Source organism: Microcebus murinus, chromosome 6 (assembly GCF_040939455.1).
Source record: "Microcebus murinus isolate Inina chromosome 6, M.murinus_Inina_mat1.0, whole genome shotgun sequence".
Classification (NCBI taxonomy): domain Eukaryota; kingdom Metazoa; phylum Chordata; class Mammalia; order Primates; family Cheirogaleidae; genus Microcebus; species Microcebus murinus.
The window spans coordinates 4,388,390-4,413,342 of NC_134109.1; the positions used below are offsets into that span (position 1 = coordinate 4,388,390).

Consider the following 24,953-nt stretch of genomic DNA (forward strand, 5'->3'; position numbering starts at 1 on the left):
GAGCGGGAGGACACCTGCCCTGCCATACAAGTCCTCCCCTGCCCGCTCCTGCTCTGCGGCCCGTCTTGCTGCTCTGAGGAACCCGGCTCAAGGGCAGAGCACTGCTCCAAGTAATTTGCCGAATTAAATAGTAAATCCACTGAGATCTGTTGTTCATTGAAGTTTGAAGTTAAAGCACACAAATTTAACTTTTCACCTAACCTAAAAATTGAGTCCAAAATACAACGAAGGACTGTAATACTAAAATAGGTGAAATTAAAAATATAACAAAAAGAAATAACACAGGAGGTGACAGGAAAAGAATTTATTGTAATACAAAGACTGTACTACTGTTCACTATAAAGAATGCAAGAAAAAAGTCCTAATAACAAAGGTCAATAATTTTCAAGATTCCTTTAGAAGTAAAAAGACTACATTGTCATATGTCAGACTGTGACTCAAACCACAAAACCTTCCACCACTGATGCTGATCATTCGGCCACTAGCAACTACAGCTGCAAATCCTTTGATGAGCATACCGACTGAGAATAAGAGGAGTGGTGATTATAGAAACCCTACAAGAGGTGTAGGAAGGGATTTTAATTCACCAGTAAACAGTGCTCTGACGAGGCTATCACAGGTGGCTACCTCGTGTTGTCCAACTGGACAGTGAGGAGGTTTATTAAAGTACTGCGCCCAGGTAACCAGACCGTGGGCGGGGCGCGGTAGACTGCTCGAGGTCAGGAGTTCGAGACCAGCCTGAGCAAGAGCGAGACCCCATCTCTACTAAAAATAAAAAGAAATTAGTGGCTCAGGCCTGTAATCCTAGCACTCTGGGAGGCCAAGGTGGGCGATCGCTTGAGGTCAGGAGTTCAAAACCACCCTGAGCGAGACCCCGTCTCTACTAAAAATAGAAAGAAATTAATTCACCAACTAAAAATATATAGAGGCTGATGCCACGGCACTCACTCTAGCCTGGGCAACAAAGCAAGACTCTGTCTCAAAAAAAAAAAAAAAAAGCAGACTGTGGCGGGCAATCCCAGTGTCACATTGGGGGTGGCTGTGATCAACGTCAAGATGCGAGGCTGGCTGGGCGCGGTGGCTCACGCCTGTAATCCTAGCACTCTGGAAGGCCGAGGCGGACTGATTACTCGAGGTCAGGAGTTCGAAACCAGCCTGAGCAAGAGTGAGACCTTGTCTCTACTATAAATAGAAAGAAATTAATTGGCCAACTAATACATATATAGAAAGGATTGGCCAGGCATGATGGCACTTGCCTGTAGTCCCAGCTACTTGGGAGGCTGAAGCAGAGGGATTGCTTGAGCCCGGGGGTTTAGGGTTTCTGTGAGGTAAGCTGACGCCATGGCACTCACTGTAGCCTGGGCAACAAAGTGAGACCCTGTCTCAAAAAAAAAAAAAAAAAAAAAAAAAAGACGAGAGGCTGCCTCATGGTCTCCACTCCCTTCCACCACTAGCGTGGCCTGGCTCAGATCTGGGTAGCCCAGCCTTGCACGGCCCCTAGCTCCGAGTGCTGAAAGATCTAACTGAAAGAACTGGTTAGACTTGGCTTCCCTCACCTGTCTTGGAAGAGACGGAGGGCTTCGTGTGCCCAGATGCGAATGAGGCCTTCAACAGGCAGAGTCTCCAGGGGTCTCAGTGCTTCAAAGATCCCTCTCACCCACCTCGTCATTTCACGGGGCGAATAGATGTAGTGGGGTTGTGTGTCCTGAGTGAATCTCTCCTGTGGGAAAGGGAAAAATGGGAGTTACGTGTATTAATAAAGACACAGAAAAGCTGTTAAGAGGTAAAATGCTATAAAACATTTTTACACTAAAGACAGAGTCCAGACCCTGGAATATTTCAGGGTAAATTTTTAAACAAAGTTGGGTCCAAACACAGTGGTCATGCCTATAATCCCAGCACTCTGGGAGGCTGAAGCAGGAAGATTGCTTGAGGCCAGGAATCCAAGATCAGCCTGGGCAACACAGTGAGACCCCTATCTCCACAAAAAGTAAAAAAAAAAAGGCCGGGCGCGGTGGCTCACGCCTGTAATCCTAGCTCTCTGGGAGGCCGAGGCGGGCGGATTGCTCGAGGTCAGGAGTTCGAAACCAGCCTGAGCAAGAGCGAGACCCCGTCTCTACTATAAATAGAAAGAAATTAATTGGCCAACTAATATATACAAAAAATTAGCCGGGCATGGTGGCACATGCCTGTAGTCCCAGCTACTTGGGAGGCTGAGGCAGGAGGATCCCTTGAGCCCAGTAGTTTGAGGTTGCTGTGAGCTAGGCTGACGCCACGGCACTCACTCTAGCCTGGGCAACAAAGCGAGACTCTGTCTCAAAAAAAAAAAAAAAAAAAAAAAAAAGGCTGGGCGTGGTGGCTCAATGTCTGTAATCCTAGCACTCTGGGAGGCCAAGGCAGGAGGATCACTTGAGCTCAGGAATTCGAGATCAGCCTGAATAAGAGCAAGATCCCATCTCTACTAAAAATAGAAAAAATTAGCTGAGCAACTAAAAATAGAAACAAAAAAAATTTAGCTGTGCATGGTGGCATGTAGCAATTACACGCATTACACAAGATTAGACAGTGACATGTGAAAAGTGTACATATCCTTTCAGAAACTGCAGAGTGTTGTCCCACTGTCATAATGGATGCATAAGGTTATAGAATAGGGACAGCACGGAAACGTGAGCAGCTGTAGTACCTAGATAGAAAAGTGATTTCAATGACGGACCTTGGAGACAGTCTCTTAGCTCAACAAGAGTTCTGAATAAAGCCTGATCTTTTAATCAAGTTCTTCAGTTACCGGAGGAAAACAATTTCTGGATTAGCGAAGAAACTCTGTGTACCTGAGACATGGTATAGAACTCTACCATGGCAGCAGTGAGTGGCTCTGCATACGTCCGGAGCGACGGGATGAGCCTCAGCATGGCCCGGTTGAAGGTGCCGTAGATCTGCGTCAGGGAGGCAGGTCCCGGGTAATCCACGTACACGACAGGCACGTGACGCAAGAACCTGCGCACAGACGGCCCCGCTCAGCACCCCTCCGCCAACAGAGCCTCTGGGCAGGGGCGGCGTGCCAGCGGAGTCACCCTGGCCTGGGCCGGGACTGGAGGTCACTTCCTAACACTTACACAGGCTTGACCTCAAAGTTAACTGAGATCACAACACACTGCTCAGGCTTGGCGTCTGACCCCCAGTATAAGACTCAAAACACTTGAAAAAGAATCAGGCAAAGATGGGACAATGAACCAGACACGGTGGTCCACACCTATGATCCCAGCACTTTGGGAGCCTGAGGTGGATGGATCACTTGAGGCCAGGAGCTTGAGACTAAAGTGGGAAACATAACAAGACCCTCATCTCTACAAAAAAATTTTTAAAAATTAGCCAAGAATGGTGGTGCACGTGTAGTCCCAGCTACTTGGGAGGCTGAGGTGGGGGAGTCGCTCAAGCCCAGGAGTTCAGGGTTGCAGTGAGCTATGATGGCACCACTGCACTCCAGCCTGGGTGACAGAGCGAGATTCTTCTCTAAAATAGTGGGAAAATAATTCAGGCTTATTTCAGCCTTATCTTGGCCCTACAGATGGGTCTGGGGGAGTTCATTATTGCCCAAGAAGTCAATGCTTTTATGTTTAGCATGTTTTCCTATTATTACAACACAAGTGCGAGTAAGCCAGGAGGAACCCTATGATCAGCAGCACTTCAATGCCGTTACAATTACAGCCAAGTTTCTCTTGCACTCTACTGACAGCATCCCTGGACGTGTGTGTGCGCGCAGCCAGAGAGCTCTGCACAGTGGCATTACCTGTGGGAGAGGGGCTTCCTTCCAGGGTCAGTGGGGGGATTACAAGCCCCAACAAACTGGATTCTCTCCAGCTTCACCCACGTTTGATCTGAGGTACGGTAAAAGCCTCCGTGCTCCACCATCTGAAGGAAAAGGCACGTGACACGTTAGGGGCGAAATGCGAGCAAGAACCACGTGGGGTGGGGAGGGGCCTTTTGGCTACAAACAAACCTGTCTGATGAAGGATATGACCCTCTGTGTCCCATACTTGTCCATATCTGGCAAGTTAATCTCATCACAGAACAACACCAGCCACTTCCCAAGTTGAACAGGAGCCAAAACGACTCCGTTTGGCGTGCGCCTGTACTCGCAATAGTGATCAAAAGTCTTCAGGAGGAGCTCTGGGGTAGTGGCACTTGAGAAGTTAAGACCCACAACCTTTGAAAGGGAAGACACAGAATGAAGTTATAAGACCAGTCCCGTATCTCAAGGCCTAAAGGTCTGTGTCCACCCCCGGCCTCTTTACCTCCATGTCAGGCAAGGCCCGGAGGGCGCTGAAGAGCGTCATGGTCTTGCCGGACCCAGGAGGGCCGCATAAGACCAGGGGCTTGTGCTCGGCCAGCCATGTGTACAAGAGGGCTTCGTGGCGGACCGTGTCCAGAGTCGGCACGACGACGTCAGGGGCCGCCACCTTGTGTGTCTCCACTTCAATCTGAGGCACCTTGGCCTGCCATGGCGACCATTCTCCACTGATGGACACCTACACACAGTGGGAGGCACAAGTCACTCTGGGGCAATCAGTGTGCCTCCTTTCTCACGCGATTTGCTCACTTTAACACAGACCAGAACTTTCAAAATAAGAATGGACAAGTCAAATTAATCTGCATTCCTTGTTACCATACAAAGCTAAAAGGATAAAGTCCTTATATGAAATGAAAAGATAAGGTCAAAATCCACGGCTAGGTTGCTCCAGAATAAATTAAAGGGACATGGCAAGAATCAAGAAACAAGGACTGCGATGCACACACGCTTACTTCATAGTCGATAATCGGTATGTTGGGGGCAGTGGGCAGTGGCACGGTCGTGATTCTTCTGATGTATTCACCCAGCTCTGCTCTCATTTTCAGCCGGCTGTCTCCAGACAAGGACCAGAGTATGGCATAAACCAGGTATCGCTATTAAGAGAGGAATTCAAATTTCATTTTCATGAAATTTCAACAAAAGACAGCCATTCTGGCAGAGTTACCCTCGAAGACAGGGGTTCCTAGCGTTCTTGGGTCACGGGCACACTCTCTGTACCTTCTCTAGCCCCTCACAGAAGCTCAACCCTCGCCCAGGAGACGGAACACGCCCATGTGGGCATGACGCTGGGGGTTCACAGACCAGGGCCGTCTGTGGACCCCCCAGTGGTGAGCCCCGTGACGCTCCCTGACCTGAATGTAGCGCTCCAGCTGCTCGATCTGCATGGGGAAGTCGGGGTGGTTGGCGTTGTACTGCGCGACGTTGCGGCAGGCCTGGTGCAACATGGAGAAGAGCGAGCCCAGGCAGCGCAGGCGAGTCAGGTCCATGATGTGCTCTAGCTGGAAGGCGTGCTCCAGGGCCTTGGTGACCAGTCCGTTGGACGTGAAGTACGGCTGCATGATGGTCGCTGCATCCCTCTGGATCTAGAAAAGGAAATGAGTGAAGCCCAACTATTATTTCAAAAAGCCAGGGCAGTTTCACGTCTTCTAATCTAGCTGCGCAAGGGGGTCATGTGACCTTGGAAAAATAACTGTGGATGAAGCTTCAATAACCAGTCTCATTCCTTCACCATGTGGTTCTCAAAAACCCTGCTTCCCAGGAACTCTGGTTTTCACCACCAAACATGGAAAAGGATAATCTTTCACCAGTTTGCAGAGGGAAAATAACGGAAAGAATTCTTTATATTTTCCCATACATGTCTTTCAACTTTCGCGGTGGCTACCGCTGGGCTTCCTTACAGGCTGGTAGAAGACAACGCTGACTACACAGGACCCTACTGCGTGCCCGGCTCGAGCAGGTGAGTGGTCAGTGACTTTCGTGGACAGCACCAGGCCATCCACGTTCTTGTGGTGTGGACAGTCTGACCTCACTACATCTGAACCACCAGGACCCGCAGGGGCTGATCGGCGGGTCCTGCTTGGCTGCGGCGTGCGGCCCAGGTACCTGCAGCATTGGGGACGCGGCCTCTTCACCCTCGTCCTCTTTGCCCTTGCGCCGCCGCTGGGCCTCATCCTCCCCCTCGTCCAGCGGGATGCTGCGTAGCCGGGCCAGGAAGTTGTTGAAGATCATGTCGGTGCTGAGCACGTCCTCACTGAACCAGACCATGCCGCAGCGGGACACCGTGGCCAGGGTCGCGTATTTCAAGTCCTGCACTTCAAACATTATTCGCACCTTGAAAGAAAACATTAAGCATGCTGAATGATGTAGGTTTGGTAGAAACGTGGATGGTAAAATTCTTTTACCTATATATTCACTGAAAGGGTGATTTAAAATTTATCTTTTCTGTACTTCACTTACTTTAAGTTTAAAAAGTAAAAATATCTACAGTTCACATCACTACAATATCCACCGTCCTCTCTCACAAGCATCTGGACAGGAAAAACGCGTGTCATGGGGAGAGGAGGTCAGACCGCAGAGTGCTGCACTCCCACAGTCAGAAGAGCTCGAGGAGCAGAAGCAACAGCGCCTCAGGGCGATGCCGGCCGCGGACAGGGACTGGCGTCCTCGCGCCGCGCCTGCTCCGGCGCCTCAGGTGCCCGCGCTCACCCAGGCCCCACACAAGCCGCTGAGCCGGGCACGCTGCCCCCGTTTTACAGACGGGGCAGGTAACCACCGCTAGTGAGTGCTGGGGCTGAGGTCCAGACCAGTGCTCGGATCCCAAAGCCTTAACCTCGGTGCTATAACTGCCTCACAAAGAGATCAATTTCCTGGTGACAATAGTTAGACTCTAATGGATATCAGCTATCAAAACAGAGCCTGGCGAGTCTGAGCAAGTGCACACTTTCAGACAGTACTAAGAATCCATGGCTGGTTTCCGAAGCGACGACTGACACCAATGCTGACCCTTCCTGAGGAAGGCTCATGTTCGTCACCTGTTCAGGTCAAAAGCTTGCTGTCATCCTTTCCCTCACACCCACGTCTAGTCCATCAGCAAATACCATCAACACAACCTTTAAACTGCAGCCACAAGCAGCCATTTCTCAGCACCTTTGCTGCTGCTGGCCTGCCCGGCCAGCCCCGAAGCTGGTGCCGGAGGACCGAGGTGGCTTCCAGCCTGCCTCCTGGCTTCCACCCTGCACTCTTCATCCTCCGATGTGTGTCTCTGTAGACAGAAATTGGGTATATCACTCCTGTCTGAGACTCTCCTGTGGCTCCAGCCCTCACAGCGACCTCCAGAGCCCCTGACCCAGCCCCTTCCTCTCTGTTCTTACCCTCAACCTTTTGTCTCCAGTTCTCTCCATTTCAGCCAACTGGCCCTGCTCTCCTCATGAACACTGGGCACCGCTGTCCCAGACTAGCTACTCCTGGCATTTGTCCCTTTGCCTGGAATGCTTGGGAGCCCCGGGACTTGCCTCTCATCCCCCGAGTCTCCACTCCAACTACCATCTTCTCGGGGAGCCCTTCTGGCATCCCCACCCCCACCTCCAACACCTGATGAGTCTCTGCCAGGTTCCTTTTTTCTGCTTAGCACTAATCACCATTTCTCTTGTTTTCCCGTCTTCCACACCAGACTGTGAACAAGCCACCCGAGAGCAAGGGGTCTGTCTATTTTGTTCACCTACTGCATATTTTCACCATCCAGAACAGGATCTGGCTGAATGCAAATCCACACCAGGCCTAACCGTGTCTACCGAGCTGTTAGGTGGTGTGTTTGGGCACCTGTATCAAGTCTCATTTCTCAAGGGACAGCCTTGAAAGCTCCATTCTAAATTCTTCACTTTGCCAGCCCCTAGACGCATAATAACTGAAGAAACCCTAACTACAACCCCACCTTACAGAGTTACAGGGCGAGTTAACTGATAATTATGAAGTGTGCTTAATACTCAATAAATGATAGAAAGCCATTAATAACACCTGATAAAGTATTTCTCATTAGCCACGGGAATGAAAAAAAAAATCCAGCAGTTGAGACCCTCCCTCTGAGGGTTCCTCACACAACTGACCGCTGCTGTGTGGAGCCCTCTGCAGAGCCGAGCTTTGCCACCATGTGTGTCCTACTTGGCTAGATGGGAGCATTTAACCCATGAGACACAAAGTTAGGCTGTTTACATTGGGTGGGAGGCTGAGGCGCTCTCCGTTGGGCAGAGTCAGGAGCTTGTTGTCATCTAGCACCGAGTTCAAATTCTCAACCCACTCAGGATCCACATCGCCGTCGAAGACAATCCACTGGCGCTTCTGCAGCTCGCCTCTCACGTTGTCTATGATCCTGGTTGGGAAGGATTTTAAAACAGCTGTTGACTAAATCAAGATTTTAAGATCAGAAATGTTTGCCCTGTAATGGTTTCTGAACTGACCTTCAACTGGTCAGACATGGGTTAGAAAAGTAAGGCACACCCGGCTGCTGTGAGAGCAGATGCCTAAGCCCCATAGGCGAATGCAAACACCGACCAAAGCAGACGTACTTTCTCAGCACATGCGTGAAGAGCCCATCTGTCCACTCCCTGGTGTTGGGGTCCAGGGTTCCGTAGAGGTGGTCTTTGCTGATGGCCTTGGGGTCAATGATATGGGCGACCCCTTCCACACCCTCGAGTCTCTCCAAAGCCTTCAGCAGGACGCGCCAGGCCATGCTCTTCCCACTCCCCGAGGGCCCCACCATCATCAGGCCGTGATTGATCTGGGTGATCTGGTAGAGCTGGAGAACCTGCGGGGCCAACAGACCAGCAGAGTGACCATCTCAGAGGAAGAACAGGGAAGGCTCTTTAGCCACTTCTCATGACAAAGAGAAAAAGAAACATGTTCTACGGATTCCTAAAGGCAAGCACTGGACTTCTCCAACTGGAGAACGTTACACAGGCCATACCTAAAACAAACATCTCTAAACTGTGGGCAGTTCTTTGGTAAGTCAGGAACGCTAGAGCCAGCAGGACAGGAGACACCTACCAAGCAGCCTCAATAAGGACACGTCAGATCCCTCCAGGGACAAGAAGAGACCAAATGAGACACAGCTTGTATAAATAACTTTTTCTTAAATGTTATCACACAGAGGAAGGAAAGAAGCCAATATAGAATTAAACCATGTGTGTACTGATTAACAATTTAGATGGTTAATCTAAACCAACTGGAACCAACATTAACGGGCTCCACTATAACCGTGCCCCTAGCCAGCATGTTTAGAGAACCATCTATATCAGGTGTCCTCAAACTATGGCCCGCGGGCCACATGCAGGCCGCCTAGGACATTTATCTGGCCCTCCGGGTGTTTTTGCTGCTGCTGCCTGTCCTGCTTAGCAGCCGACTCGTCCTGGGCCCACAGTGTGCACTCTGCAACAGTCTGAGGGACAGTGAACTGGCCCCATTTAAAAAGTTTGAGGACCCCTGACTATATCACGTAAGCAAAATCTTCAGGTAAGTTTTGCTAACATCACCTTTTTTTTTTTTTTTTTTGAGACAGAGTCTCACTCTGTTGCCCGGGCTAGAGTGAGTGCCGTGGTGTCAGCCTAGCTCACAGCAACCTCAAACTCCTGGGCTCAAGTCATCCTCCTGCCTCAGCCTCCCGAGTAGCTGGGACTACAGGCATGCGCCACCATGCCCGGCTAATTTTTTCTATATATTTTTAGTTGTCTAGCTAATTTCTTTCTATTTTTTAGTAGAGATGGGGTCTCGCTCTTGCTAAGGTTGGTCTGGAACTCCTGAGCTCAAATGATCCTCCCAGAGTGCCAGGATACAGGCGTGAGCCACTGCGCCCGGCCCAACATTACCTTTTAAACAAAGGAAAGGTTCAAACAGGCCTTGGGCAAATCCTTGTAAACCACACGATGCAGCTCCCTGGCCCCTGTGGGCAGAGTTTCCCCAAATAGCCCACGGCCATCTTTATTGGACTAGAACGCCGGCAGGGTCTGTGAGGGCAGCAGCCAACAGAACAATCCCGTTACCTTTTCAACCCACATCCCGCCGACTTCTTCTCCGTCGCCGTACGTCAAGTACATCTCCTGACACACTTTCTTCAGCTCTTCCCGAAGGGCAGTCATCTCCCCGCGATGGTACTGGACTCCAGGGAACACATCTGACAGCAGGCTGAAGAGCAGCGGGATGTCCTCGGCCACCAGCTTCGGCACCATCGTCTCGCAGACGCTCTGTATTAGAATCTGCGGGCAGAGGACCGAGCTGCAGGAGGGAGCCTCCTGCCTGTCTCCGGGAGGCATGCGCGGTAACCGGCAGCGAACAAAAGGGCGTGGTCCGCCACTCGCCCATTCGTGCACTCGATGTGCTGGGTGGGTACCAGTCTCATCCCGTCACCCCAGGAAGGGTAAGCGCAACGAGAACTCACACGGCATGACTTCAATGTTGAAAAGGTAAATTTAAGTAATGTGAAGGGTTTGAGAAGTCAAAAGAATGTCTATACGAACCTCTTGTTCAGGGAGATTTTCAGCGATTTCTCCTTCATCAACTGCTTCCCCTCGTTCTTCCTTCTCCCTCTTGATCTTCTGAATTCTCTCCCTCTTCACGTTGCCTGCGCTTACCAGCACACTCTTCAAAGCCCGAAGGCCAAAATCATAATGGCTTTGAGAAGAGAGCTGCTCATCACATAGTCTAGAAAAAAAAAGGTTTTCTTTAAAAACAGTATACTTTAAGCAACAAGCAAAAACAGTGTCAAGAGTCAATAAATTACATGGATATTTCGAAAGATGTGCCATAACTACAGATAAAAATTTAAAGTTTAAATGGGCACATTTAACATACGCTAGAATGTAGTTATAAATAACTCCAGGCTACTCACTTAAAGAATGGGACAATTTTGTTGGCAAGCACTTCGGCAGTCCGGAAGCCCTGCGAGTACAGCATGACCTGGGCAATTAACTGCCGGTCAGGCTTGGTCATGGCCAAGCTCCGGAAGAGCTTCTTCAAGTTGTCAGGAAGGTTGGACCTGCCCGCGTAGCCAGGGTTCATGGTGATGAAGATGGCCATGTCTGGGCTCACCTTGACTTGTTTATTTAGCAGCTCACAAGTAATGGGGGCAGAAGCTGAAAATGAGATGATGGCATCAAAACTCAAGATGTTCAAAAACCTCTTCTAAAATGTCTCTAAAATGACAGATAAAGCACCCATTCTCCTGTTGGCATCTTAAGCCCAAAGCCTGGGACTCCTGGGATGCTGGAGCGAAGGCTTCCTGGAGGGGCTGCTCTCTGGCCTTTCTGAAGGGCCCAAAAGCCACTACGTGGCCCAGGTGGACCCATTCTCATGCACACAGATGTGTCACAGGCCAAGCCATCAGAGGCAGGGGCCACTGCTCTGTTTGTGCAGTACAACACTGAATATCACAAGGGCAACTCGGGACAGAGGTGCAGTCCAATAATGGTGCAAAACCGAAAATGAATCAGTGCTATGACACACCTGACTGGCTCACATCATGAAAATCACCTTTTCTAGGATGAGCAAAAACAAAGAAACACAAAACCTTCAAGCGGCTCTGAACTACCTCAGAGCAAAGTGTATTCACTCCACGAGAGGATACTGAGCGCAGACACAGATGCTGCTTTCTTTGACACTCCGTCGCTTTTACGCAGGAGGTCTGGGGAATTCTCTTATATAAGACAAGTTACTACTACCGTGGAATAAAAGGAAACATTAAAGGTAATACTGTGCACTTAAGAGATTTCACACCTATGCAATACTGATGTGTTCGTTTCCTCCAATGCCCAGCCCTGCCCCACCTTGCATGCCTAGGACTAGGTGTACAACAAGGCAGGTGAGCACCCTTGGTGCCCCCCGAAACAGCTACCCCCATCATGATAGAGGGCTCCTTCCCGAAACCAGATGGCAGAACACTCCGGCCACACAGGGGCCGGGGAGGCTGGCTCTCTGATGATGCAGGAAGGGAGGCAGGTCCTGCAGGCCCACACCAGCCGAAGCCCTTGTGTGTGGCAGACGCTGTGGAGCACACATTAGCGCTCGGGAGCACGGGGCTCTGTCTAGCTGGGGAAGGACTGCTGGGGCTCTCGGCTGCTCGAGGTGGTAGGATCCTGCATGGTGCTGTCCTTAGTGAGGACAACTGCTGATGCAGCATCACCCGCCTATACCTTCAGTCTTGAACCACAACTCACTACACTGCCTGCAGCAGGGAGTTCCTGTGCGCTGAATCCTTGCTTATTTCTAATCAAAGAGGCAGAAAATTAGTTCGCGATGGAATCTCCCTCTATGTCCTCTAAGTGATCTCTGAAGAGGAAGAGCAGTCTTACTTTTGTCATAGTTGGGGTTGGAATGCTCTCGCAGCGCTTCCTGGATGCACTGCACCTGCTGGGACACGGCCGAGAGCATCCGCTCCTCCAGGCGGTTGAACTCGTCGAAGCAGCCCCACGCACCCACCTGGCAAAGCCCCACAAAGATACGGCCCATTGCCTGAAATGGAGAGAAAGAAAGACGCTAAAGCCACCTGTTACAAACTGAATTGTGTCCCCCACCCCAAATTCATATGTTGATGCCCTAACCCCCACGGACTGCATTTGGAGATGGAGCCTATAAGGGGGTAATTCAGATTAAAGGAGGTCACGTGGATGGGGCTCTGATCCCACAGGACTGGTGCCCTTGTAAGAGCAAGAGAGACTGTAGTGCTGTCTCTCCACACGCACTCCGGAAAGGCCATGCGGGCACAAAGCAGCATCTGTGACCAGGAAGAGAGTCCTCAGCAGAAACTAGACTCTGCTGATGCCTTAATCTTGACTTCCCAGACTCTGGGACTATGAGAAAAAAAATTTTTTTTTTTTTTTTAGATAAGGTCTCACTGTTACCCAGGCTAGAGTACAGTGGTCTCATTGTAACTCACTGTGGCCTCAAACTTCTGGCCACCAGTGATCCTCCTGCCTCAGCCTCCTGAGTAGCTAGGACTGCAGGTACATGTCACCACACCCCGCTAATTTTTCTATTTTATGGAGATGGGGTCTCGCTCTTGCACAGGCTGGTCTCGAACTCCTGGTTTCAAGTGATCCTCCCGCCCTGGCCTCCCAAAGTGCTAGGATTACAGGTGTGAGCCACCGTGCGTGGCCTGAGAAAATACATTTCTGTTGTTTAAGCCATGTATCCAGTGCTACTCTGTTATGGTGGCCTGAGCAGACTAAGATATCACCTGCCTCAGTGTTGGCTTTACAGGGCTCAAATCCTGGCTCTGACGATCTGACCCTGGGCAAGTCACATATCTTTCTGAAACCCACATTACCTCATCTTTGAAATGGGAATTATACTGTCTACCTCCTAAGGTGGCCGTGAAGGTTAAATTAGATTCAAACGTTGGGTGAGGAGCCAGTGCCTACACGCAGTAGTTATTTCATAAACAATAATCATTATCATTATATAGATGTAAGACAAACATCCTTTTTCCTCCTGTGTCAATAAAATCAATGACAAAGCTGTTATTTTACTCTCCCACTTTTTGTTGATTAAAAAAAAAAAAACTTCTTAGGTATCCCAAGAGTGTAAGAGAAAAAAAAAAAAGATAAACCTTCTTCTACAATATGTGTTTATTCTTAGACATAGGGCATTAAGCATTTCTTTAAAAATTTGATTTTTAAAAAAAATAAAGATAGGGTCTCCCTCTGTCTCCCAGGCTGGAGTGTAGTGGCATCATCATAGCTCACTGCAACCGGGAACTCCTGGGATCAAGCGATCTTCCCTCTTCAGCATCCTGAGTAGCTGGGACTACAAGTATGGGCCACCACACTCAGTTAATTTTTTTACTTTTGGCAGAGATGGGGTCTTGCCATGTTACCCAGGCTGGTCTCAAATTCCTGGGCTCAAGCAATCCTCCTGCCTCAGCCTCCCCAAGTGCTAGGATTATAAGCGTGAGCCATGACATCCAGTAAAAAATTGGTAGAAAAAGGGGGCCTGGCATGGTGGCTCACACCTGTAATCCTAGCACTCTGGGAGGCCGAGGCAGGAGGATCGTTTGAGCTCAGGAGTTTAAGACCAGCCTGAGCAAATAGCAAGACCTCGTCTCTACCAAAAATAGAAAACATTAGCCAGGCATGGTGGTGCATGCCTGTAGTCCCAGCTACTCGGGAGGCTGAGGCAGAAGGATCCCTTGAGCCCAAGACTTTGAGGTTGCTGTGAGCTAGGCTGACTCCATGGCACTCACTCTAGCCTGGGCAACAAAGTGAGACTCTGTCTCAAAAAAAAAAAAAAAAAAAAAAGATATACTACACTAAATATTTGATATTGAAAACATGAAACTAAAGTCAACTTCAAAGCACATATGCCGGATGCCTCCAACAGTTCAAAATCCCACCTACAAGGACTCAGAAGGGGAGATAAAACCACGCTGAGCTGTAAGGCTGATGCCTTTGAGACAGGTGTAAGCTTGATGCTCCCCAATTAACCCCTTCACATCATTAGATTTTAGGTAGATCCCATAAAGCTTCTCACCTGGAAATCAAAGGTTTCGTCACAGTTGAAAACTAAAACGAACCGTCCAAGCTGATGGCCAAGGGCTTTGACTGACTCTGTTTTCCCAGTTCCAGCAGGCCCTATTAATTACAGAAAAATAATTGAGTACTTGAGTCCATTATCTAATTGGGAACATATCTTTAACTTTAAAAGAACTTTAAAAAGCAACTATGCTATAAATCAGATATAATAAATGCAAACAAATTTAAGATTTTTGAATGTACCAACCAAGTAATTAAGAAATACATTGAAATCATTAGCTTAATCTTCAAAGTTTTTATTACAGGATTCCATGCATCCAACTCTGCGGAGTATATCTTACCAAATGGGGAACCCCCCAGCCTGGCCTCCAAGGCTTGTGTCATTGTCAAATAGCAGCGGTCGGTGAGAGGGGTCTGGACCAGCTTGTCCTGAACACCAAGGTACTCAAAGCCATAGTTAAATTTGGCATTTGCCATTTGAATGGACAATTGCTGTAACACATCAGTTTGCTTCGGGTCAAAGTAGAATCGCATCTGGCTGAGCCATTCAAAAGATTTAGCGTTGTCAATTTTGCTTTTGATCAAGGACCTTGTAACATCTCTCTGGTGAACTAACTCTGTAATCTGAAAAAAGAGAATCACGTTAAAAGTTTATCATAAGCTAAACCAGTACAGAGTATTCTCTGGGTTCATGGATTATTAAACCTGAGATTCTAGGTCCAGTTACAACGGCTTTCAACAAATATTCCAAAATGCAAATTCACTTTGAGAGATAAGATAAATTGCTATTCCTGTGATGGTATTACACAGAATCAAGAGTTACAGAAAAAACAAACACCTCACTTTAAATAAAAATTCTACAATCATATCGTAAAATGTGATGATCGGCTTTCTGGTGTCCATCTTAACAGTGTGCCTCGAGCCCACTGGGGGCCCGGAGCCGGGGCTGCCCACATTGCTACCTCTTTGAGGAGGAGATGATGACAAAGAGCAAGAGACCTTGATCAAGATTGGTTCCTTTCTTTCTACCATGACATCATATAACTCGTGCACATCACCAAGATTATCTTTCAACAGGGGACACAGAGCAAAATACCTGCTGTCAGAGGATATCCAAATTCCATCTACCTTTCCCCTTGATGCTAACTGAAACAGTTTTCAAGCATAAGTTCCAATAACTGCTTGAGGGGAAGGTGTAAGAGCTAACTGGCAAGGAAGGAGTTGAGCATGAGACTAACCAAGTGTTCCAGCTTCCGTCTTCGCAGTGGCGGCTGCTCCATGAGGACAGAGTCCGCCAACACATTCAGGGTGACCTCCACGTTGCTCAGCACGGAGTGCAAGGGGGCCGCATCGCCGCCTCCACCCACGCTGCTCAGTGCGTTCTCCACGTTTTCAGACCAGGCTATCTGGGCTGACAAAACCACAAGCTGGGCCTGAAAAACATGACAAAATCCCAGAGGATCATTTTAAAGATCAGTCAAGCGTATTCATCTTTAGCCCACCCATTTCTCCTGCAGATTACCTGATATTTATCAATCCAAGTGATGTAGGTGTTTGGGTCAATTGAAGTTGCTTTACCAAAAATCTCAACTTCTGTAACAGACTCAGCGAGAAGTTTAGCCAGGGTGACTCTCATCTCCTTTTCTACCAGTGTGAGCCACTCATTGATTTTAGGATGCTCAGTAATTGACACAGGAGTTTTAAACATAACCTGAAACAAATAAAATTTTAAGAATCAAGATGTGCAAAAATATGGGGAGATATTTTCTAAGATACAAACAGAAATTTAACTACCTCTTCTCCTTCCCGGGATGAAATACCCAAGACAACAGAGTTATCCTCATTTAGGATGATGCTTGAAACTCCAGCAAACATTTTCTTGAAGTGTTTCTGTAATTTAGCTACATTCTTGCTATTTCCAATGATTTCAAGCAAATCTTCATCACCCACAAAATAGAATCTAAAATGAAAATAGCATTCAAATTGCTAAAATTTTACATATACAAGTAAAGTGAATCAAGGCAAAATTTCAATTTGTAGGAAGGGAAAGAGGATATGGCCTCTGGTGAACAGCCTCCAGCCTGAATTCAGATCACATCCAAATTTCTTCCAACCACTGGCAAAAGGTACACACTTGATTATAAGATCTCGAAGTAAGAAGAATTCACTGAATTTCCTATCATTCACCTTACTTCATTAATTCACTTTAAAAAAACATGTTCAATTTATCCTAAGCAAACTATTCAGAAATGAAGAAATGCCACTTAAGAAAATAGAGCTATCTGGGAGGCTGAGGCGGACGGATTGCTCAAGGTCAGGAGTTTGAAACCAGCCTGAGCGAGACCCCATCTCTACTAAAAATAGAAATTGGCCATCTAAATATATACATACAAAAAATTAGCTGTGCATGGCGGTGCATGCTTGTAGTCCCAGCTACTCAGGAGGCTGAGGCAGGAGGATCGCTTGAGCCCAGGAGTTTGAGGTTGCTGTGAGCTAGGCTGACGCCACGGCACTCACTGTAGCCTGGGCAACAAAGCGAGACTCTGTCTCACACAAAAAAAAAAAAAAAAAAGAAAAAAAGAAAACGGAGCCAAACACTGAAGGGACGAAACGAAAGCTCCCTTGGAGAATGGGTGACAGTTTAAATGAAGCTTCATTTAAAGGTAGAAAACTAAGAACTACTGGGTATAACTAAGAATCAATGCATGACAGGGAAATGGTACTCATTAACTTGATTATCGGCTGACAAGATCTTGATGTCAGAACTGACCCACACGCAGGCCCAGAAGGGAGAGAAGACCGGTGGAACGAAGCACAGCTGAAATGTGCAACTTTATTTCAGGCCAACTCAAAACAAGTATCTTACCTGGGGAAAGATGATCGTTCCCTTTCCAGGTATTCTCCCAGTGCTTTCTGGATCTTTCCTAGGAGGTCTGCCAGTCTTTCCAGAGACCTCTGTACCCCCTGAATGTTCAGAACATCCATAACAAGGGGAGATTTGGATACTTTTTTCATTAGAGCCAAAAACTCCGTGCTGATACTACAAACCAAACCAAAACATACGTCAGCCTTTGTGTGAAGAGTGGTCACCAGCCACTGTCAATACCCGGCTCCCTGGCTGGAGGCCGTACCTCTGGAACCGCTGGGTTTCCACTGGCAGCAGGTGCTTGATATCCGCACTGCCTGTGAAGATGCCTTCCAGGTAGACCCACCGCCTCTGCACATCGATCCACACATCGAAGAGAGCCATGATACGGTTCAGCTTGTCTTCCCAGCTCAGTGCATCCTCTTCAAAAACCTGGTGGGCAGACGGGAGGGCAGAGGTCAACTGCTAACCTTTTCACTGAAAAGTTCGAACTCAAATTCACAGAAAAATGCAGATTAGGGTACCATGGAATAATCTGATTCACATTTAAAAAAAACAGACATCTAGTAACTGTCAGTCAGAAGGTATAATAGCGAAAGTGCAGAACACACTGATCAGGGAGGGAGTCTCCGTGGCACAGCACCTTGTAGTAGGGAGACAGCTTCATGGCGGAGACGCTGTTGATGTGCTCTTTGACCTTGTTGAAGAGGTCGTCCCAGCCTCGGATCAGGCGGCATTTGTTCTGATAGTTAACCAAGTCAAGTTCATAAGTATTCCATACTTCTCTTATCTGAATTGAAACCAGAAAGAGGCATGTTATTAGTAGGTGAGCATTCACCAGTTGGGAAAGTGACGATGCAACACGGGAACAACAACAACCGCAGATGAAAAAGGCTCCATTTTTGCCTAACTCAGCTATGCAACAGCCCGGAACACTACATAGAAGTGCCCATCCAGTCCTGTTACTTGCCTGCTTCAAAAATTCTTCCAGAGCCATTTCCCCTTGTGCCACAAGCAGCACATCCTTGACAATGGCTTCATTTTTCTGCAAGTCAACATCCCAGATTTGGCCAAGGGTTAGCTCAGAAACAACCCAATTAACGCGAAGCCTTTTCATCAGCTGTTTCCAATGGCGATCTTTAAGTGCCTCAGATTTCAATTCAATCACCAACATATTTATCTGTGGAGAAAATAAAGGGAACAAAGTTATGTGTGCAGGTGCATGTCTAACCGACATTCACCACTGTGTGGCACTGCTCACCTACCTTCATGTAACCTTTCAGCAGCCGCTGAACAAACTCGTAGGACGCGTACTGCCGCAGCCGGGCGGGGAAGTTCTTCAGCTGGTTCAGCAGGCCATCTAAATTTTGTCGAAGCTGTTAAGAGAAACCGGAGATGTTATTTAATTTGTCAACATTTCTTTAAATTATGAAATATTTTTTAAAATATTTAAAAGTAAATTACATTATTCTGGAAGAATAATGGGAACGACTTGCAGGATATTAAGTGACAGCCTGTGAACTCACAATACGAATACACAAACTTGGTTTGCAAAGTTCCTGAAGCCCACAACTATTAACATGGGAACATACACAAGCATCTATTTTGACAAGATGTACCTTTCGAGGCTGTACTGAAACCCAAGGTTGCTCCTTCATCTGATCAATTTGCTCCCAGACCTTAGAGAGTTCTGACCAAACGCCTTTGAGGTCCTGTAATTCTTCTAAGGCCACCTGTGATTGAGAATAGTAAAGCAGCTGAGCTGTGGAAACAGAAGTCACCTCAGAATCTGGCCGGGCCCTTGAGATGACCCAGGGCGGTGGCAGAGTCAGGGCAAGAGCGGGAGTCCTGACACCCTCTGCAGCGGCTCTCACCTGCACGCGCTCCTCACTGCCGCTGAGCAGCCCCGTGTCCGTCAGCTCCAGCGCCTCCTTGGCCTTCGCGCACTTCTCCCTGTCGTCCTTCAGCCTGCCAAACTTCCCTTCGTATATGGTGAGAGCCTGAAGCGCCTCCTCTGGGCGAAGGTTGCCCTGAAAGCAGTCCAAGCACGGAGAATTGCAGTGCAAAGTCTCGAGAGAGAGGAACACTCGGGCTCCAAAATGATGGTGGGGGCCTGCTGGGCTTCTGGAAATTTCTGATTCCTTAAGCATAACTGAGCATATCTTCATGTGGATACGGGAAGTGCACTTAGAATGCATGCACAGCGCTGAATCAAAGTTTTATGTCAAATTTCACATAAACAAAAGTCTCATAATGGTGAAACGTCTCTCGATTCAGCCATCATCTCACGACCGTGGGAGTGGGCGGAGAAGAGTCAGCACAGACTCGGTCCAAGAGGACAAAGCTCTGTGGGCCTGTCAGCCACACCTTCCCTGACATACACAGTTGTCACATCCGTCACTCAGAACGAGAAATCACCAGAAATGGGCTCTATTTCAGCATTGACATTACTATTTACATACTTCCTTTGCATTTTAATAACTTTTGAGAACTATACAAAATCTTACAGTTTTCCACCAAAACAAAACACAATTAACATTTTAGTTATGACTTGTTACTAGCACCAAGTTGACTGACAAAGAAATACTCAAATGTTGGTGACCAGAACCTTGCTATTAACACTCACTCCCCTGCTAGAGTGAGCATTCATAACCTAAGCACTCACAAAAGCAGAGACTTCTTAAAAACAGGACCACTGAACCAAAATAAGACCTAAGCAGAAAGTGCAAGGGCCCAGTGGCAGCACGGACATGGCTACGGGCAGGACAGAACACTAACTAGCAGAGCATCACGAGAGGCCCAGTCTGCCATCTGGCCTACCTTGCCACCTGTGGAAAACTTACAGCCCCAAACCAGATTAGCATTCAAAATATTTTAACATCCTTTGCACTTTTCTAAGCCTGTCTAAATAAATGAAATTTTGAATTCTACCCTTAGTAAACCAAATATATTGTCATCTACTTGCTGTCACCTCTGCTGTCAGCATGACCTGCCAGCTCCGCTGCTTCAGGTCTCCCCTTCAGTGTCACCACTCCGACACAGCAGTGACCACCAGCACCCCCTCCACCCTGGCCAGCGCCCTCCCACCTGCTCTGCAGCACTGTCACCACCCGACTCAAAATACGTGTTTTATAACAGGGCAACTTAAGAACAGAAAAACTTTAATCCTTGAAACCAACTCCTGACTTAAATGATTGCCATTCTGGGTAAAAAGAGGTCTAAGTTGGCTTTCACATTTACTATACGCAAGTACTGCTTTTTTAATTACAAAAAGGAAAAAAAAAGTCTTCAATACTGAAAAGCTAAGCTGCAGCAAGTTTTCGGAAGGCTGAAGGAAAGTGCACAACATGCTGCTGGGGTAGCAGTCTCCTGGAGCACAGCCAGGCAGGACTCACCGTGACGGGCTTGGTCTTCTCCCAGTCCGTCAGCAGGTCGGTGGTGCGGCTTTCCACGGCCCGGTCCTCCTGGACGATCTTCATTTGCAGGTTTGCCACCTGCTGCTGAATGGCAGAGTCCTTCCGCCGCATGATGTCATTGAAGGCCCCCCACTCCCCCTCGATGTTGTCGATGTAAAGCCAGGAAGGCGGGAACTGGAACCTCTGCTTTTCCAGCAGGCGCTGACCATTGCGGTAGAGCTTTGAGAGTTAAAAAATAAACTGAATTTTTTTTCTTCTATAACAATAACTGAAACTATTATCAGAGCCCCATGAGAGAGAAGGCACTTTATGGCTATAGAACATGTAAGATCAACACACATGCTCTTCTCCTAAAACCTTCCATCCCACGATTATTGTGGTAAGAGGGCGTCATGCTCCTAGAGTCCAACATAGCTAGTCTAGTTATTGTAACTCAATGCATCCAAATGCCCTGGACAGGATTTAAAGCACAGTGGAGCTGTGCTTCATCCCTTCATTCTGAATTATAAAAGATATTCAAGTTTGATGACTTAAAAACAACTAAAATAAAAGGCTTTTTTTGGAGGCAGGGTCTCTGCTCTGTTGCTGGGGCTAGAGCGCAGTGCTGTCACTGCAGCTCTCTGTAGCTCTTGGCAGTCTCAAACTCCTGAGCTTAAGTGATCCTCTTGCCTCCCAAGAAGCTGGAGTAGGGGTATGCGCCACCATGCCAGCTAATTTTTCTGCTTTTTTTGTAGAGATGGGGCCTTGCTATGTTGCTCAGGGTGGTCTTGAACTCCTGGCCTCAAGCAATCTTCCTGCTTTGGCATCCCAAAGTACTAGGATTATAGGTGTGAGCCACTATGCCAGGCCAAAGATTTTATTTTTTAAAACATTTTTTAATTTAAAAATTTCTGGGGGGCAGAGATGGAGTGTCACTATGTTGCTCAGGCTGGTCTTGAACTCCTGGCCTCAAACGGTCCTGCCCTGGCCTCCTAAAGTGCTAGGATTACAGGTGTAAGCCATGATGCCCAGCCTAAAGTTTACTTAAAAGATTTTAAAAGGCAGAAATAGGGGTTCTCCAACCTTGCTGTGTATAAGAATCATGTGCAGAGCTTCTATTAATAGAATGTAGATTCCCATAATGCCAGTATCTGCCCTGAATGTTAGCAAGGGTTATAATAGAGGTGGTCCCATACTGTAAGAAAATAATGCCTTAGGGGTTCTATCAGAGCATGCTCTCAGAATGCAAAATATTATAAAAGCCAAATTAAACTAGAGGTCTAGTTTGAAAGTTTTAAATATTCATAGAGCTCACCTCAACTTGCTTCTCAAACTGCTTGATCTTCCGTTTCAAAGACTGCACGTAGGTGATGAAGGTCACCGCATCAGAGGTGCTGGCCGTGTCCACCGAGTGCTGCTCCAGCTCTTGGCGAGACTGTTCAGAGGGAGGGAATACTTTACCATGGAGCTGAGGTTTACCAGTAGACTGGTTACACTGGTGGAATCCTACCTCACCTTTGAGATCTGGGAATGGAATTCTGTCATGTTTGATCCTAACATCTGTCCGAATTTGCTGAGAACCTCTTTATGCCAAGAGTCATACTTCAAGTTCACCTTAGATTGTACCTGTAGGTGAAGCAGCACACAACACATCATCAGTCCTTTCCTGCTGGCGTGGCTGCGCTTAGGTTCAATTTCAGTCTAACAGAAACGCTCCTTTTACAGCTTCCCTGACACCTTCCAAGAAGACAGCAGAGCTCACCTTGCCGTAATCTATAACTACTGGCCCAAACTCTTTCTTGGTTTCCGCATTGTCAAAGGTCCCTCTGGCCTTCCTTATCTGGACCAAGAGAGCTTGCCACTTGTTGAGATCTTCCCCGAGTCTGTTATAGATGTTTTCAGCTTGCATATCCCATAAACACTGGTACTGAAGCCAAACCTGCAAATGAAGAACACGATTACTCAGTTTGATTTTTCTTTTTTTTGAGACAGAGTCTCGCTTTGTTGCCCAGGCTAGAGTGAGTGCCATGGCATCAACCTAGCTCACAGCAACCTCAAACTCCTGGGCTCAAGTGATCCTCCTGCCTCAGCCTCCCGAGTAGCTGGGACTACAGGCATGCGCCACCATGCCCAGCTACTTTTGTCTATGTATGTTAGTTGGCCAATTAATTTCTTTTTTATTTATAGTAGAGATGAGGTCTCGCTCTTGCTCAGGCTGGTTTCGAACTCCTGACCTTGAGCAATCTGCCCGCCTTGGCCTCCCAGAGTGCTAGGGTTACAGGCATGGGGCACCGTGCTTGGCCTGATTTTTCATTTTGTAGGTTATTACATAGCATGCTCATATTCCATTAAAAAGTTTCATATTCTTTTGTCACCATTAGAAAAAATTCTCACTTTAGAGTCTTGGAATTTTCATATCAACAAAACTTACTGTTCTCAAAAACCATACTTAAAACCCCAAAAGATGTGTCCTATTGTTCACTCTATGCTTTAAAATAAGCAAATATTATCTAGTGAACCATTTTTATATATAGTTAAGATCTTTAGCTCCATATTCTTTATATCCCATACTCTTACCTAGGATAGACTAACGTATTTGAACGAAGTTAGGAAGTTCTGACCTTGACATACTGCTCGACTTCAGTTACAATGCCCATGACGGCGGAATACGACTCTTCCAGGGCAACGGGGCCGTCAGGCATCCGTGTCAAAGCGTTCCGATAGAATTTCTCTTCTTCAGTCAATTCATAATGTACACCCACCTAGCCAACCAAAGCCGAAAAGAATGCAAGTACTATGTATGAAAGCGCTGAGCTCAACATCATCTTTTACTTAATTAAAATGAACAGAAAGAACAGCTGACAACCAAAATGGGATTTAAGGGATAACATCCACTTACCTCAGCCACCAGTAACCAGAAAGTCCACTTATATTTAACTCATCAAACCAATAAAAGGGATGATTAACTACAACATAGAAAAATGCTGCATCACTAAGGGCACACTGCAAAAATAGTTTAATAACACGTGAAACCCTTTGCTTATTTCAACTATTTGAGTGCCAGATGCTATTCCAGGTATAGCAAACAGACAAAAATCCCTGCTCACGTGGATTTACGTCCTACAGGAGGAGGAAGACAATCAAGGAATAAGCAAAATACACAGCATGTTAGGTGGTGATAAATCCTATGGAGAAAGAGAAAGGAGGACAGGGAGTGTGGGGCAGGGGAGGCTGTATTTTAATAGAGAGGTCAGGAAAGGCCTCACCAAGAAGGTGACTTTGAGCAAAGGCCAGGAGGAGGAGAGGGCGTGAGCCACGTAGGTGTCTGCCACGAGGGATACTGAGCAGAGACCTGCAAGTGCAAAGGCCCAGGGGCAAGAGCCTGCCTGGCACGCTTGAGGACCAGCAAAAGACCAGTGTGGCAGGAGCAGAGCCAGTGAGGGGAGAAGCAGGAGCTGAAGGCAGAGAAGCAACACGCAGCATACTACATGGGGCGCAGCAAGCCGCTGTGCGACCTGGGCTGTTCTACTGAGACGGGAAGCCGTTAAGGGCTTTTCAGAGCAGTGTTGGTATTGACTGAGAATCTATGACTTGCTCTGGCTGCTGTGTTGAAAACAGATTTTAGGCGGGCAAAGGTGAAAGAACAGATGGTAGGGAACATTAATAATCCAAGTGAGAGGTGGTGGTACCTTTGACAAGAGTGGTAGCAATGGATTTGGTAAGAAACAGATCAGGGTTAATTTCAAAAAGAGAGACAATAGGAGTCAAGGATAACACTGTGATTTCTGGCCTAAGTGGGTGAAGGATGGGAAAGGAGAGATGAGGGTAAGATCAAACTTGAGGGGAGGACTGGAGACATGTTCAGTTTGACACGTCTACCAGACAGCCAAGTGGAGATGCCCATAGGCAGCTGCACAGACAGGCCTGAGTTCAGCATAATGGTCAGGCTGCAGAGAAGAACACGGAGCCACCAGCATACAGACGGTTTGTAAATCATGAGACTGGATGAGACCATTAAGAGAGTGCAAGGTGGTAGAGAGAGCACGGAACATTTAGAGATTAGGAAGAGGGCTGGCAAAGGAACCAGCCAGTGAGGTAGGAGGAAAACCAGGAGAGCATGGTGTTCTGGAAGAGCCAAGTGAAGAGGGCCCTCAGGAGGAGGGAGGGGCATTCTTGTCACATCCTGCAATCAGGCAGGGGCTAAGGCAAGGACTGAGAAGTCCACTAGCCAGCAGGGAGGAGGCTGCCATGATCGCACTGGAGCAGGCGGTGGCGGGTGGGAGACCTGGGGCAGCTGGCACAGACGGCCCCTCCCCAGAGCTTCCCAGGAG

General features: G+C 47.6%; 1 protein-coding gene across 1 annotated transcript in view; it reads right to left on the bottom strand.

The window, feature by feature from the left end:
- Positions 1–24,953, bottom strand: part of DYNC1H1 (dynein cytoplasmic 1 heavy chain 1) — a 68,360-nt gene that overhangs the window by 21,139 nt on the left and 22,268 nt on the right. Inside the window, exons 12-42 of the mRNA XM_076003711.1 lie at positions 23,244–23,384; positions 22,385–22,561; positions 22,138–22,248; positions 21,938–22,057; positions 20,623–20,862; positions 19,102–19,257; positions 18,847–18,960; positions 18,493–18,603; positions 18,198–18,407; positions 17,871–18,017; positions 17,493–17,659; positions 17,228–17,401; positions 16,156–16,321; positions 15,884–16,072; positions 15,600–15,794; positions 14,703–14,985; positions 14,360–14,460; positions 12,184–12,343; positions 10,725–10,968; positions 10,354–10,537; positions 9,880–10,092; positions 8,410–8,648; positions 8,057–8,213; positions 5,951–6,178; positions 5,200–5,430; positions 4,801–4,941; positions 4,293–4,526; positions 3,998–4,204; positions 3,788–3,909; positions 2,829–2,994; positions 1,557–1,720 (exon numbers count right to left, since the gene is read on the bottom strand). Of these exons, the coding sequence (XP_075859826.1) occupies positions 1,557–1,720; positions 2,829–2,994; positions 3,788–3,909; positions 3,998–4,204; positions 4,293–4,526; positions 4,801–4,941; positions 5,200–5,430; positions 5,951–6,178; positions 8,057–8,213; positions 8,410–8,648; positions 9,880–10,092; positions 10,354–10,537; positions 10,725–10,968; positions 12,184–12,343; positions 14,360–14,460; positions 14,703–14,985; positions 15,600–15,794; positions 15,884–16,072; positions 16,156–16,321; positions 17,228–17,401; positions 17,493–17,659; positions 17,871–18,017; positions 18,198–18,407; positions 18,493–18,603; positions 18,847–18,960; positions 19,102–19,257; positions 20,623–20,862; positions 21,938–22,057; positions 22,138–22,248; positions 22,385–22,561; positions 23,244–23,384 (5,492 nt within the window). The remainder of the gene's footprint in view (positions 1–1,556; positions 1,721–2,828; positions 2,995–3,787; positions 3,910–3,997; positions 4,205–4,292; positions 4,527–4,800; positions 4,942–5,199; positions 5,431–5,950; positions 6,179–8,056; positions 8,214–8,409; positions 8,649–9,879; positions 10,093–10,353; positions 10,538–10,724; positions 10,969–12,183; positions 12,344–14,359; positions 14,461–14,702; positions 14,986–15,599; positions 15,795–15,883; positions 16,073–16,155; positions 16,322–17,227; positions 17,402–17,492; positions 17,660–17,870; positions 18,018–18,197; positions 18,408–18,492; positions 18,604–18,846; positions 18,961–19,101; positions 19,258–20,622; positions 20,863–21,937; positions 22,058–22,137; positions 22,249–22,384; positions 22,562–23,243; positions 23,385–24,953) is intronic.